Source organism: Gymnoscopelus braueri (genome assembly GCF_963280865.1).
Source record: "Gymnoscopelus braueri genome assembly, chromosome: 13".
NCBI classification, from domain to species: domain Eukaryota; kingdom Metazoa; phylum Chordata; class Actinopteri; order Myctophiformes; family Myctophidae; genus Gymnoscopelus; species Gymnoscopelus braueri.
Genome location: NC_137615.1, coordinates 51,391,649 through 51,405,745, shown reverse-complemented (window position 1 = coordinate 51,405,745; position 14,097 = coordinate 51,391,649). Strand labels below are relative to the sequence as shown.

General features: G+C 42.1%; 1 protein-coding gene across 1 annotated transcript; it reads left to right on the top strand.

Moving 5' to 3' along the window:
- The first annotated feature begins 203 nt into the window (after positions 1 to 203).
- On the top strand, positions 204 to 6,593 carry LOC308098225 (uncharacterized protein). Its single transcript, XM_080446486.1, has 4 exons — positions 204 to 321; positions 3,189 to 3,290; positions 4,965 to 5,219; positions 5,486 to 6,593. Exons 1-4 carry the CDS (start codon positions 252 to 254, stop codon positions 6,103 to 6,105), a joined length of 1,047 nt encoding a protein of 348 aa, XP_080302612.1. The 5' UTR covers positions 204 to 251; the 3' UTR covers positions 6,106 to 6,593.
- The last annotated feature ends 7,504 nt before the right edge of the window (positions 6,594 to 14,097 follow it).

The window sequence follows — 14,097 nt, the reverse complement described above, 5'->3', positions numbered from 1 at the left end:
TTTCTATCAGAGAGAGGATTACACGAAGATATTAATTATATGTATTATTATATATTATTCAGGACATTTTATGTGAAAAGGTTACTTGCCCAAATGACAAGTGATTACCATCTTACTCCTTTATTATTGTCTGTTATTGTTGAAGTTAAGTGTAAGAGACGTCTCTCTTAAAGTCTTTGTAATGAAATCTGAACTTTGGGATTTTAATTGTTTCATTCCAGACTCTGTGGAGTCCAGACTGCAGGTTGCAGATGAACTCTCCAGACGCAGCCAGACCCGTTTCAGTGAAACAGGAGGAACCTGAAGACCAGCCAGACCTCAGTACGTTTCACTCTCTGTCTGTCTCTTTGTTTCTTCCCTTTTTTCTAGCTTCAAGGTGTTTATTGTCACATACACATACAATACTATTGGCAGCTGCACTATTGGCAGTGAAATTATTGTGCTTCATCAGTGTGGAGTAAGATAACATACAAATTAAATAGGATAGAAAGGAAATAGTAATTGAAAACATAATAAGAAGAATACAAATACTTGAAGAAAAGATTCAAGAACAGTACACTGTTTTATTTAGAACTGTTCATTTATGCAAATCCATAGTCTAGGGTGACCATATTCTGAATTCCCCAAAAGAGGACACCTAACGCATGAGTGCTGCTAAATTCGGTTCATTCGGTTCCAGAACACATATTGACAGGTTTAACGTGTCAGGTTTTTTTTTTTTTTTCATCCTTCCCCCCCATTTGTAACTTTTTGGGGTTTTTTTTTGGTACCTTAATTCGGTTAAAGGATCTACACCATGAATTAAAAAAATATATTTGATATTTAATATCATATGGTGTATGTCCCTCAAACCTTTTTCAAAAGGTTTGAGCCTAAATCATCACTCAGATATACTCATCCCAAGTCAATTGTCTCTGGCTTACACAGCACTTTCAGCTGCAATACCAAAACGTCCTCTTGGGCAGGGGGAGGCTACTGAGCAATTATGTCTGTTAATAAAAAAAAATATTTAAAAAAATTATTTAAAAAAAAGGAAAAATTCTGCATAAAAAGAAGCATATAAGAAAAATACAAAATCGAAAAAAATAACACTTTGAACATTTTTGAACAATTCCACCAAGTGTTTGAGGTGCCTGTTTCACCCACTTCCGGGGGGCGGAGCCAAAATCCGAGCCCGAAGTATTTGTTCGTAGACCCCCACTTAGGGGGGTAGAAAAAGTTTCGGAGCGATTCGGGCACTTTTCATTTAACATTGGGTTTGCCATCATTGATGTTTGTGATGTCAGAAACATTGCCATTCTGAGATCGCCTGTTCAGACACGCCCATTCTGGAAATCCATCAAATGATACAAGAGACACTGGGGACCCCAAAAAATAAAAAAAAACAAGAAAAAAGTGATTTTCATGGTGTAGACCCTTTAATTCTGGGCCTCTTTGAGGTACTGAAAAATACCCAAAGATAGTCAAAGAAGTTGCTTCATAAATAATATATTTATTTATTTAAAGTGTCTCCTCTGTTTGTTTCAGATAACAAAATCACAGCTTAATAATTCAGCTTTTTAACCAAATAAAATAACATCTCAATTTGGCAGAAGAAGTCTCACCTTGCACAGCTTTCTTATGCTTTGTAGTGGCCATATGGGCTTGCAGGTCTGAAGAACCTTTATTTGCCACCGAGAAATAGTCCAGCTTTGCAGACAGTACACTCTGCTTCCCATTTGTCACGACCCAGACGAAAATACGGGTACTATTTCCGCATTTCATCTGTGAAATTACTTTTGCGTTTCGGCATTTTGATTCATTCACGGGGGCAGTGCATGTGTCTTTAGGTCGGGTCGGGGATCACTGAATGACAGGCTGTGTGTGTGTGTGTGTGTGTGTGTGTGTGTGTGTGTGTGTGTGTGTGTGTGTGTGTGTGTGTGTGTTGCCAAGTATCTTGAGAGAAATAAGGAAACAGTACGCCAAAAACAAGCCAGAAAAACAAGCACATTTTTTACCAGAAGTTGCGGTAAATAAGCGACATGGCAACACCAACAAAGACAGTTAGCGCTTTCATAGTTGCTAAGATACAACAGTACACGCTACCCAAAGTCTCAAAACCCCGGGCAATTGAAGGATTTAAAAAAAAAACCCGGACAGGCCGGACAGCCTCCCAAAAGAGGACATGTCCGGGTAAAAGAGGACGTATGGTCACCCTACCATAGTCTGTATGATTGTTTCTGATCATATGGGCTTTTCCACTACACATTGCACACAGTGCCAACTTTGACTGAATGCAGCTTCTTCCAACAGTTACAGTGAATAGTCCTTGGCTTTAATGCACCCAGCAAGGATTAATCTGACAGATTTTGGTGCTCAAACGCCTTTCCTTTAACTCCACCTTTAAGCCACTTGCACACAAGATGTCTATACATCTAATGGACAGATTGCCATGAAGCTTCCTCTGTGCATGCATGCTCCCTGGAAGGTTAATCCTAACAGAGTGTCTCAATGACCTGATTCTTCTGGCGCCACCATCAGGCCAAAATAGTTACTATAAAATAAGGCTATTTTGCCTTTACCTTCAGAAGATATTATTGTTATTCTTGACACCACGGGTCTCCAGTTATTAACCCATTAAGACCGGGAACTCATCTGTGTCTGTCATTCTTTGTATTTCTTTGGCCATTTAAAAATAGCAGATATACAAGCTTACAATATAAGAGCTTGTAGATTTGCTATTTTTGGGAGAGAAAATTTTGAAAACTTGTGCACATTTTTGAATACATATATACATTTTGTACTCAAATCTTTGCTTCAAGGGGTCCCTGGAACAAAACATTTGAGATGGGGTGCGGGTCCACAATTTACATATACCTTTGGGTGGTCCTTGACATGGTGGTCCTCATATTATAGCAACATAAGTTTTAAAAAAACAAAAAAACATTTGACATTTTTAGAATCCCCAGAAGCAAAGATTTGAGTTATAAATGTTCGCTTCAAAAAAATTATATATATATTCAAAGATTTGCACACATTTTCAACATTTCTTTTAAAAAATAGCAGATTTACAAGCTTGTATCGTGGCACTCGGTGCAGCTCTGTGAGCTTGTATATCTGCTATTTTTGAATAGCCAAAGAAATCTTAAAATGACACAGATGCGTTCCCGGTCTTGGATTAAGGTCCTTATTCACTTGCTTCATTTCAGACCAGTGTGTGGAGTCCAGACTGCAGGTGAAGATGAACTCTCCAGACTCATCCAGGGACATTTCTATTAAACAGGAGGATCCTGAAGACCACTCACACCTCAGTAAGTTTCATGTGCTCTCTCTCTCTTTCTTTCATTTTTTCCATCATTACAATATCTCTCAAAAATATATGTTTTTAGGGCGCTCGGGTGGCGCAGTGGTAAAGTCCCTGCCCACCACCGCGGAGGTAGTGGGTTCGAATCCACCGTGGTGCATCCGGCTTTCTCTAGCGTCTATACGAACACAAATGGCCCGTGTTCGGGGGAGGGAAGCCGTGCGGGGAGGGTGATATCACTGCACGTATTCCTATGGGCTGGGGGCGGCACCTGTCAGCAGGGAGTTTTGGGGCGTGAGGAGTAGGACGGAGGTGCTACGTGACTACGTCCTCCCGGTGGGGGCTCCTCACTGGCATTTGAGTCATTCGGATACAGTACAACAGCAGTGGAAACACACAAATGTGTGTGTTGAGGAATTAATTGGTCTAACGAGTAAATTGGGGAGAAAAAGGGGTAAAAATTAATACTAATAAAAATACATATTTTTAACATGTATTGTTATTACTTTATTATATCCAAAAGCAGGTCCTCTTATGTGCAAATGCAATGTAAAAGAAAAACTGCAGCATATAACTTTACATTGTAAATGTTTTTTCAATGTGGCTGTAGGCCAGACCATATACAGGGTTTGTCTGTATCCACTGTTTGTATGCCTACTCAAAAGTACACTGACGAAGGCTGGATAGCCGAAACATTTGTCCTTCATTGTAAAGACTTGGAGAACATGGACATGGAGAAGTCCTTCTGAGTGCGACCCTTTACTTATTTAAATGTTATTGGTCTAAGTAGATATCGCACCAGAGGAGTCAAGAGTGCGGTGGCAACAAAAAGTGAATTACTCAAAAGTAGACTAATCACAGCTGATGTCATCAAACAGAAGCATCTCTGGCCATGAAAGCCTGCAATACCTACTTGAAACTTGGGTCGTAGTTGAAAATCGAATTTACGGCGTGGCTCTGTAGGAAGTGTGAGATCTAGAAATGGGTCTGTTAGTCTGATTTGTGTGACATCACAGATCTTTGTCACGCTTTATCTCAGCTTCTTGATTTAAAATGTAACCACATGAAACCTAGCATCCCTATTCACGGGGACAATTCGCTGAAAATAGCCGATCTACACGCTCACAATATCTCACTAAGTATAGACTATAGAGGGTTTAAGTCATTCTATTCAGATGTGAAAAACACTTTCTTGGCCTGCATTGTGCAGAAACTTGGTGCTGCTCGGTACAGCGGTTTGTCTAATTCACCCTGAACACAGAGACAGACAGATTCAAAGACTCACAGACCCATTACTAGATTTTAAACTATGACCCAACTTCATGGGTAGAGATGTTTTTGTTTCATGATGTCATGCACTGTGATTGGTCTACTTTTGAGGGGAAATACATACATACATACTTTACATACAGGCAAACCCTGTTCTATACGGTTTGGCCTGATTTACTCCCAAATCGCAGTTGACATGTGTTTTTATGGTTTAATATTGTTTCATAATTTAATGATAAAAATTACAAATAAAATACAAAATATGTATTTTGCTAAAACAACTTTTCAGAAACACCTGTAGTAACCTGTAGTTAGTCAATGTTAAGTCAATCAAAGTAGGTGATAGCTCACTTTGTACTGGGAACACAGACATTTTAGGAATCCACTATTCACTATCATGTTCTGCTCCTAGACATCCTGCACATGGTTGAGGAGAGGAGCCCCAGTCTGCTCCAGGAGGAACCAGAGCCTCCACAGATTAAAGGGGAACAGGAGGAGCTACTTCAAAGACCAGAGGAGCCTGATGGGTCAAAGTTGACATTACTAGCAGTGAAAAGTGAAGATGATGATGAAGACATCTCTTCACACTGCTCTGAAATTGAAGTCGAGCTTGAATCTGACACTGAAGTCACTGAAGACAGCGATGATTGGGAGGAGACCAGTGGAGGTCAGTCAGTGTTAAACACAGGGACAGGACTTACATGGGTGGGGAAAACTGGGAGTTAGAATAAAAGAGGTTGATGAAAAATACAAACAGATCAGAAATATTAACAGGGGAGCCGTAATTCTCCTAAACAACAGACTTGTTTGATGATGGAAGCTTTCAAGTTGTATTTGTACTCACCATTTTTAACCTGCTTCTCCCCTTCTCTACTCCTCTCTCTCGCCCCTCTCTCCCCTCTGTCCCTATCCCCCCCCCCCCCACCCTCGCAGGAGTGAAGTTCCAGTCTTCCCAGACTCAGTTCTTCTCTTGTTCTGAGTGTTCATATTGCTTCACATCTCAGGTCTTCCTTCATAAACACATCAGGAGGAGACACAATGACCTCTACTGCCAAATGCTGAGGAATGCACAGATCACCTCATCAGCCTGTCAGCAAATCACCAGCTCTACAACCAGCCAGGAACAAGGAGACACTGATCAACCAGGATCTTACAGTCATCAACAGTTTACCAAGACTTTAACTCAACCAGATGGAGAAAAGCCTTTCAAATGTAAACATTGTAACAAGAGATTCAATATCTCAGGTCTGAAGAGACACCAGCGTATCCACACCGGAGAAAAACCTTTCCACTGTACGCACTGTAACAAGAGTTTTATTCAGTCGGGTAACCTGAAGATACACCAGCGTATTCACACTGGAGAAAAACCTTTCCACTGTAAACAATGCAACAAGAGTTTTAATCGGTCGGATAACCTGAAGACACACCAGCGTATCCACACTGGAGAAAAACCTTTCCACTGTAAACATTGTAACAAGAGTTTCATTCAGTCATCTGACCTGAAGAAACACCATTGTGTCCACACTGGAGAAACACTCTTGCCACAGTGTTAACAGTGTGAGAAGAGTTTCAGTCAGTTAAGTGCTCTGAAAAGACATCAGTGCATTCACACAAAGGGAAAAAAATTCCACTATAAATGACTTCACTGGGAGGATTAAATTAAACAGCTGTATGTTGTCAGGGAGTTGGATAGACAGGCACAAATATCATGGATATTTATACTGCTCCTGTCAACAGCCAGTTTCCATTAGGACTCTTCTTTTGGAGACATATCCCAACCCTTTTGTTTTCTTCTTTTAAAACCTTAATAAATAGTGTTAAATGTAAAAAAAAAAATATTTTGGTGTTATTCATTTATACTATAATAGAAAGAGAATGTGACGTCACACCATTGAAAGTAACAAATGAAAACCTCCCAATTTGGCTCCACCTGTCCATTGAACTCCAAAAAATAACTGTGATTCAATGTAATTGTGCTGTATTTTATTATATGCACAATGAATGGGTCACTATTTCAGTTATTTTACTCATTAAATAATCAGTTAACTGTATGTTTTATTACTTATGACAGTAATTATTACACTTACTATGATCATTTTTAAGTTGTATTACATTATTAGATTGTGACGTGATAACAAATTAAAGGTGACATTTTTAAACAAATATTTAAAATATCTCGATACGGTATGACGTCAATACGTCATCGTCACCTTTCAATATCGCGATATATCACAGGATTCCCTTTTCAAAAAGTGTGACTTCTTACCCTCCTTCAAAACCACCATAAAAGAGCATCTGTCTGCAATTTGTTACTGGTCCTAGTAAAGTCTAAGCTTAACACCAGAAATCCCCCCCCCCATGTTTACAGTACATATGTGTTTTATTGATACTAGTGTTGATGATGTCTTGTATATTATTGGATGTCTTAAATTGCCTCGATGAATTGAATACACAGGACCACAATGGAAACAAGCCCTTAAGGGCTTTTTGAGTTATCCTTTTAGCATGATTGTATAATCGTACCACTGTACTATTTGCAAACTGTTAATAAAGATTTAGGTCAGCCTGACCCATTGAAATTCATCCATTACAATCAATCTATCTTACAGAACTGTTTCCTGTTTCCCAGAACATTCTGGTACAATAACCAAACTCAGAAGTTCTGTTGAAAACAATGTTAACTGTTTATGAATAATGAATTAACGCGGATGAGAGAGAGGCACGTCCTAGCCCTACGCGGTGAGTCTTGGTAAGTCAAGGGGCAAAACAGCAGATACCGCACACTGCACACAGCGCCCTTAATTAACATACAAACACTCGCTCAGGCGCTAAATATGCTGACGAGTCTTGATTCTTAAAGGGACACTTCGCCGATTTTGATTTTAAAAAAATCCTATTTTTATGAAGTCTAGGACCCATAAACATGATCCTGATGTGTTTTTTGTGTTGTATCTGTGTTTTTAGATTTTTATATCCGTGAGACGTTTCCCAAAGCGTGTTCGGAAAGGTTCTCACCTTATGTCCGCACTACATGACTGCAGGTGACTACAGGTGTAGTTCAGATCCAAACCAACCCCCATAGCTCAAAGGAGCGTCCCCGAAGGTTGACGCCGTAACATCTTGTTCAACCTTCTTTCCCCACTCGGCCACTCCCATTAGCTACCTCACATGTACGTGGCGTCTGTAAACATATCAGAGTCGGACCATTCCATGGAGGAAGATGACTATTTTGACATTATCTCGGAGTCAGAAATACAGCAGGGTTACTTATTTGAACACGAGTACACCGAAGAACGGACCGTGGACGGTGGACGCTTGTCTCTCGAGTAAGTAAACATTGCTGTAAAGTCGCCACTATCATTTTAATCTCATGTTGTATCCCTCGGATAGATTAGACTAGCTGATGAAGGTATATGGAGCCTGAGGCAACACGCGTCCTGATCTGATGGCGTTCTAATAAAATAACGTTTGTTATTGTTTACTTTGATGTTCATATTTCAAATATAAAGTTCTTACCCCGTGGCCACAAATGTTCCAATTGGAATCGGGTGGGTCTAAGTACCCGTATCTTCCGTATTGTTCAATAAAAAAACATTTAAATCCGAACGGTGGCCATTTTCTCTTAGATGTATAATGTATCAGAGTGCAATACACATCCAAACCGATAAGGTCGCGTAATTGAAAGCATTAGGAGAAAATGGCCACCGATTGGATTAAAATGCTTTTTATTAAACAATACGGAAGATCTGATACATAGACCCACCCGATTCAAATTGTAACATCCGTGGCATGAGGTCAGCACTTTATATTTGAAATCTGAACGTTTATGTAGATGTACGGTCTGTACATGTAGAAAGTGCAAACACCAGGTTGAAGCTCCGCCATGACTGTCATGTTTCAGAGCTACTGAGTTTCATGACGTCGGCGCAGCTCGGCGGGTCCCGAAAATAGCAGATCTACAAGCTCACACTGCGTCGCGGACTCGACACTTTGTGAGCTTGTAGGTTTGCTATTTTCGGTGCGCATGCAACTAAGAATAAATTATGTATCACGTCGGATGATATCCGTGTAAACTACAAGTCTAATCTAATGTGTTCTTTCCAATGACAGGACAGAAAGTTGTCATCAGCCTGCAAAAATGAAGGAACTGCTAATGAAGACCTGGGACTACAGCCATATATATATTTTTTCTAAATAAAACGGTTACATTTACACACTGCTTGCTCTACTCACTGGTATATTCTACATTGTGTGAGCATTTATAATGACAAAATGTATGTACACCCAATTCTATAAGGGTTCTTTTGAACTGTTTCATGATAAAGGATAGGAGATGGTCTTTCATTTGGCAGAATGGTACATAATTACATGACTGTAAGCATTACAGATATAATAGTGAAAAACTCTTGTACATTCTGTTAGTATTTACTTCTACATGTAATCATTATTTTTCTGGGGACCCCAGCACATTGGATTTAACTTGACTGGTCTTAGATACAATAGGCTATAGTAAAACCTAATATTATCCATATACACCAATTGAAAGCATGAAACGGTCTCATTTGAAGAAAAAAAAACGATTAGGCTGTGTATGACAAGAGTATTTGAACATTAGCATGTCATCTATTCTAAAGTAATGGCCATCATGTGTTCTATAAGTTTAGTCCAAAGAATATAGCTGGAAATGACAGTGAAACATTATGTTCTCAGAAATAAGGAATCACACATGACATGAGTATGAAACGTTTTGTTTTATTATAATATTGTTGACTATGCCTCATCGCCATGGATGTCCCGACTATAGATGGACGTCACCAGCACCGGACTGTCTTCATGGTGGGAACTGGGAAGGAATGTTGAACACACACACACACACACACACACACACACACACACACACACACACACACACACACACACACACACACACACACACACACACACACACACACACACACACACATTTGCGCTACTCTGCTAATTTACACATGATATTTAGTTTGCTAAAAGATGCAATCAATACAGTTCCCAATACAACAGCAGCAAAGATTGAATAATTTCACAGAACAGAACATTCAAGTCTATTCAGTGTTGCCAGATCTTGTGAGAGAAAGTAGCAGCAAGTCTATGAAAACAAGCCCAAAAGAAAATACCTAGGCCAAGAGCACTTGAAACCTAGACATGGGCTATTTGAAAATTGCCGATCTACAAGCTCACAACGGTAGCGATGTGACGCATTGTGAGGTTGTAGATAGGGGCGGCCATAGCGGAGTGGTTAGTGAGCCTAGGGAGCCAGAGGCCCTGCTGCCCCAGGTACGATTCCAGGCCAGGCCAGCAAAAGTGTCGATGAAATGAAATTTGTCCCTGAGCAAGACTCTTAACCCCTAATTGCTCACAGGCCCTCATTGGAAACAAGACCGTAAGGACTTTCATGAACGGACCTGTTAAAGGAATTATCCTTATCCTTAGATCTGCTATTTTCTAAGAAATCTTGAGGAAAAAAAGCGCTAAATATATGGAATATTTTTTAAACATTTTAACAACACAAATCTGGTACAGGGGTCCTTGGCAGAAATTATAATTTCAGATGAGGGTCCATGGACAAGTAGGCTATACAATTATTTTATTTATGTATTTAAAAACAAGCCCAAAAAAAGTAACGCGCAAATACCAATATTTACAAAGTCCCAGAGTCGCTTATAATAAGCAGACATGGCAACACTGGTTGATGTTGATGACAACATCAACATGTGTTGATGTTGTTGTAGTGAGAACTGGGAGGGGAAAGTTACAATGTAGACCACACCCCCACTCAGCCTTCCCTCCCCACAAGGAAGGGCAGTGCCCCAAAGCATTATGGTCATTGTAGTAATGCAGCAGTCCAGTCAAACCCCAGTCAAAAACACATACTTCTATATTGTTCTGGCCTTAGGGTGCAAATTTCAAAATTTGCTACTGTTGTCTACTACAAATATTATTAACATTGAGTGACTGTAAGTTCTTCCAAGGGTGAAATGCTCCTTTAAGTGTTTCCGTTCAGTGCAGGTCGCAAAATGTTTGCGCATATGATGGTGGCGTTTTTACTTCATTACTGCCTGAGACCTGGCGATAAGACACGCAAGATAGGGCCCTCAGTCTTAAAGGTACAGTACTGCACTGCACCATAGTTGCCAGTGTAAAAGTTAGAGAGGAGCGCTGTCTGATTTGAAATGACTACTGATTGATTCGTTCTGACATATTGTATTTACCTGTCCATGTTACTTAGGCTAATAGTTTGAACCTGCAACCCAATTTTAATCTATGCAATTAAATATAATGAATAAATTATTAATGTAAAAGTGAGTGAATTTGCTATCACATCACACTCTAATAATGTAATACGACTTAATAGTGATCATAGTCATTCCATTAGGTGTAATAATTACCGTAATACATCATAAAAAAATATTTATGAGGAACCAATATAGTTATAGTTTATTGATTGATTGAATACTTTATTAAAAGTTTTCAAAAAAGGTACAGTTATACAATAATTCTAAAAGGATAACCTGGGGGCTTGTTTCCATTGTGGTCCTATGTAGCCCTAGAATGTCTGTGATCTTACATACATTTCATGTATTCCAAATACACAGTCATAGATAGAACGCTCTGGATGACACGTTGTGTAGCTCACGATCTGTGCGGGCGTAAAAGTGCTCTAAACTCCGTCTGTACTCACCCAATAATTAATTCCTAAGACTTGGAGTCAGATATTGTCCTCTAGTTTCATATCCATTTGAAAGTTCTGCCAGAAAACGTGTGTTTAGTCAAATATCTCCACTTTTCCACAAGCTGCACATGGACGACTTTCTGTACGGGCGAGGGGCCAGACTTGAGTGAAGGACCGAATTTATCAAAACTTCCTCTGATCACCACAAACGTCATCACAAATTGACACAGGGAAGCACAAATGAATGGGGCACACAATTGACAGGTGCGTTGTGATTGGTGCGGGGTAATGAATCACATCACCTGCCAATTGTGTGCCCCAAACATTTGTGCGTCCTAAAGGAAGTTTAGATATATTCAGTCCTGCACTCATTCCAGGCCCCTCGCCCGTACAGAAAGTCGTCCGTGTGCAGCTCGTGGAAACGTGGAGATATTTGACTAAACACGTTTTCTGGCAGAACTTTCAAATGGAAATGAAACTAGAGGACAATATCTGACTCCAAGTAATTAGGAATTAATTATTGGGTGAGTACAGACGGAGTTTAGAGCACTTTTATGCCCGCGCAGATCGTGAGCTACACAGCGCGTCGTCCAGAGCGTTCTATGACTGTGTATTTGGAATACATGAAATGTATGTAAGATCACAGACATTCTAGGGCTAGGTCCTATGGTGCCCCATTGGGTGTGTATAGCAGCTCAACCACTGAAACGTAAGTTATGTATGTAACTATGGTTCTATGAATCCTTCCTGACTGCCAGAGGCAGTGCTTAACACTGGATGATATCCGTCTCACGCACGTACAGTCGAGTAATTAATATCAACAAAGTCACAGCTGTGACATAATGACGGTGGGCGTGGAACGCAGTAGTCAGCGTACATAAGCCCACAGCCGTCATTAATGACTTCCCTGCGGAATCTTCTCGCGAGATTCCGAGTGACAGGGAACTCTGGCAGTCATCCAGGATTCATAGAACCATAGTTACATACGTAACTTATGTTCTATTTCGTCCTTCCTGACTGCCAGAGGCAGTGCTTAACACTGGATGACTAGTATCAACAAAGTCACGAGGAATCTTACCTTGCCGGGAACGGCCTAAGGGACCCCCAGAACAGCAGTCGCAACCGCATTGGTTGCAGCTAGATTGACCCTATAGAACCGGGCTAAGGTGCATGGTGCAGCCCACGTGGCTGCCGCACAAATTTCGCTCAGAGGAACCCCTCGTAGGGCCGCCCAGGAAGTGGAAACGCTTCTGGTGGAGTGGCCTCTGATATTATGAGGTGGTGGCAGGCCTCTTGATCTGTATGCCTCCTCTATCGCCATGACAACCCATTTAGATAGTCTCTGCTTGGACAGGGTGTGCCCCTTTCTATGCCCACCATAACAGACGAACAGGCTGTCAGAGCGACGGAACCCAGCAGTCACCTGTATGTAATGCCTCAAAGCCCTTACCGGGCAGAGCTGCCTTGCCAAAGCAGCATCACCCTGCAGACCTGAGGGGTCATAAGCTGCCAGTCTTATGACCTGGTTAGTGTGGTCTGGAGCCAACCTCTTCGGCAAGAATGAGGGGTTAGGCCAAAGTGCCACCCGTGCCATCCGAGTTCCAGCGCATACACACGTCACTCGTCGACAGGGCATGAAGCTCACTCACCCGCTTCGCCGATGCCATTGCCAGAAGAAAGGCCAATTTGGCTGAAGCCCACTTCAGCCCTGATTGCTCTAGGGGCTCGAAGAGGGGGAGACGAAGAGCCTCCAGGACCAGGGCTAAGTCCCATGAGGGGTGTTTCACGGCCCGTGGGGGGTTCCGCCGCTGGGCTCCACGAAGAAATAGGGTCACCAGAGTGTGAGACCCCACAGTCTGGTTGTCCACCCTGCTATGGCTGGCCGAGATTGCAGCCACATAGACCTTGAGTGTCGACGGTGATAGCTTCTTTTCCAATAGTAATTGTAAAAACGCAATATTATTGGCACCGAGCAAGTCTCAGGGACCTCTCTGTTAACACCACACCATTGCGAGAATATTTTCCACCTGTTGGCATAGATTGCCCTGGTGGAGGGTGCTCTTGCGTCCAACACGGTCTGGATCACAGCCTGGTCACACAGACTCAGGAGTGGGTCCGGCCCCTCAGGGGCCACACACACAGCTGCAGGCGTTCCGGGCACGATGCCAAATGCGGCCATCCAATTGGGACAGGAGATCCTTCCTGTTGGGGAGGTGCCATGGAGAGCTGCAGCAGAGATTGTGCAGCATCAAGAACCACGTCCTCCCCGGCCATGCCGGAGCAACCAGCAGGAGTCTGTGGTTGTCTTGCTGAACCCTGTGTAGCGTTAATGCTATCAGCGGGAAAGGTGGGAAAGCATAGAGGAGGTGATCTGGCCATGGGTGTGCTAGAGCATCCTGTCCCAAGGACTCGATGTCTCCATCAGGGAGAACCAAAGAGGGCAGTGTGTTGTGGACTCTGAGGCAAACAGGTCCACCTCCGCAGTGCCGTATCTGTGCCAAATCTCCTCCACTACCTCCGGGTGGAGTCTCCACTCTGGCGTGACAGAAAATCTGCCACCACATTCTGTGGCCCTGGCAGATACATAGCCCTCAGGCTGGGAAAATGAGGGAAAGCCCACATGAGGAGTCGCCGTGCCACCTGTAACGACAGGGTCGATCTGGTGCCCCCCTACCGGTTTACGTGGTAGACAGCTGACCTGCTGTCGGACCGCACGAGCACATGCCGGCCCTTCAACTGCGGTACAAAGTGTTGTAGTGCTAGAAAAATAGCACGAAGCTCGAGCACATTTATGTGCTCTGTCATCTCTTGTCTCGTCCAGAGCCCCCTCACAGCC